At 47.2% G+C, this 1,551-nt stretch overlaps 1 protein-coding gene across 2 annotated transcripts in view; it reads right to left on the bottom strand.

Annotated features, from left to right (window-relative positions):
• Positions 1–222: 222 nt before the first annotated feature.
• klf8 (Kruppel like factor 8) overlaps positions 223–1,551 on the bottom strand; it is a 61,929-nt gene continuing 60,600 nt past the window's right edge. For both annotated transcript variants that reach the window (XM_059351237.1, XM_059351236.1), the window contains exons 6-7: positions 1,337–1,476; positions 223–1,215 (exon numbers count right to left, since the gene is read on the bottom strand). In XM_059351237.1, the coding sequence (XP_059207220.1) occupies positions 1,034–1,215; positions 1,337–1,476 (322 nt within the window). In that variant the 3' untranslated portion in view covers positions 223–1,033. The remainder of the gene's footprint in view (positions 1,216–1,336; positions 1,477–1,551) is intronic.

Raw genomic sequence — 1,551 nt, 5'->3', positions numbered from 1 at the left:
GAAAAAGTGCAATTTTTTAGACACAATTTTGTGTGTGAAAAACAACCAGAATCATTGATGATGTTGATGATGATCATCGATGATGATGCAGTTTGTCGCAGGACATATTACTTCACATATTAGTTCCTGGGCCATTAGAGAGGACTTTGCCCGGAGCAGGCACTTGTTTGGGGTCTGAGGATTAGAGCTGGGACTTGAATTTTAATACATTTTTGGCACCAACTAAAATGTGTCCATAGCACCAAGCAAGTATCAAACTTTTTTTTGTCTTAGTTACCTATTCTTTGTTCAGATAGCTCCTGATTCAGATCAATAATGTTGCCATAGTTCCTCAAGTCAAAATGGTCAAAAGGAAAAGTTCTTGAGTCTCTAAAAAGGTTCCTGTGAAGGTTCCTGTGGTGAGAAGGGGCTATCTGAGGCATTTGGGGAGTCACTTACCCAAGTAAGTAAGCGAGTAACTTCCCAACTCTGGATATGTACAGAATGAATATTGTTAGGGCAGCTGAAGTGACATCCCAATTGAAATACCACTTCTGGTTTTAGTTCAAACAATACACACACGTCACTCCTCCTACTGTGCCCTCCTCTTCCTCCTCTCCTCTGGATGGATGCATGTGATGGATGGATGGCGTGATGGCTAGATGGATGCTGTTGGATGACCTTCAGTCCATCCTTCTGTCTGAGGAGGTGACGTTGTGGTTGGAGGATGGAAGGGAAGGGGCTGTTTTTGGGTGGACGGTGGTAATGATGATGATTATGTGTTGAAACACACACAGTAAAATCCCAGAACCTCTATTTCGCACACACACAAATGCACAGACACATTCCTGATATTCCTGTGATTTCAAAATGAAGAAGATGAGGAGGAGGATGGAGGTCCAGTGTCTTTTTTTTATCTGCTGATTAAAATCCGGATGTGGGGGGCACTGGTACAAGATGTGCTGTGAGTGACTTTGTCGAGGGGTGAGAGGGCGGTTTGTAGGAGGGGGTGATGTGGAGCTGTGGGTGTTTGGGGGAGGAAGGAGGTCAGAGTTCACATCATGACGTGGCGGCGGCGGTGCAGGGAGAGGTGGTCAGACCGGGAGAAGGAGCGGTCGCATTCGGTGCAGCGGAAAGGTTTGATTCCGGTGTGCTTGCGGAAATGTCGAGTCAGCTCATCGGAGCGGGCGAAGCGCCAGGTGCAGCCCTCCCAGGTACAGTGGTAGGGCTTCTCTCCTGGAGGAAGAGGGAGACAAGGAGAAGAGTTAGCTGAGAGGAAAGGATGGGAGGAAGCAACACAGAAAAAATCTGGCTAGGTGTTGTGGTGTTGCTGGTGTTTGTTTTGTTCATGTCTCACCTGTGTGTATCCTCCTGTGGGCTTTGAGGTGGGAACTCTTGGTGTAAACTTTTTTACAGCCTTCATAGTCGCACATGTGGATCCGCCTCCTTTTGATGTCTGGCGAATCTGGATCGACAGGCTCTAAGTCCATAACCGACCTGAGAGAGGAAAAGGAGTTAGTGATGCTGGTCGCTGATGAAGACACTTCAAGGAAACGTTAACTCCTGGGAGGT

This window comes from Centropristis striata, chromosome 15, assembly GCF_030273125.1.
Source record: "Centropristis striata isolate RG_2023a ecotype Rhode Island chromosome 15, C.striata_1.0, whole genome shotgun sequence".
NCBI lineage: Eukaryota > Metazoa > Chordata > Actinopteri > Perciformes > Serranidae > Centropristis > Centropristis striata.
Note: the sequence above shows the minus strand (reverse complement) of the source record. Positions and strands in the feature narration are given on the sequence as shown.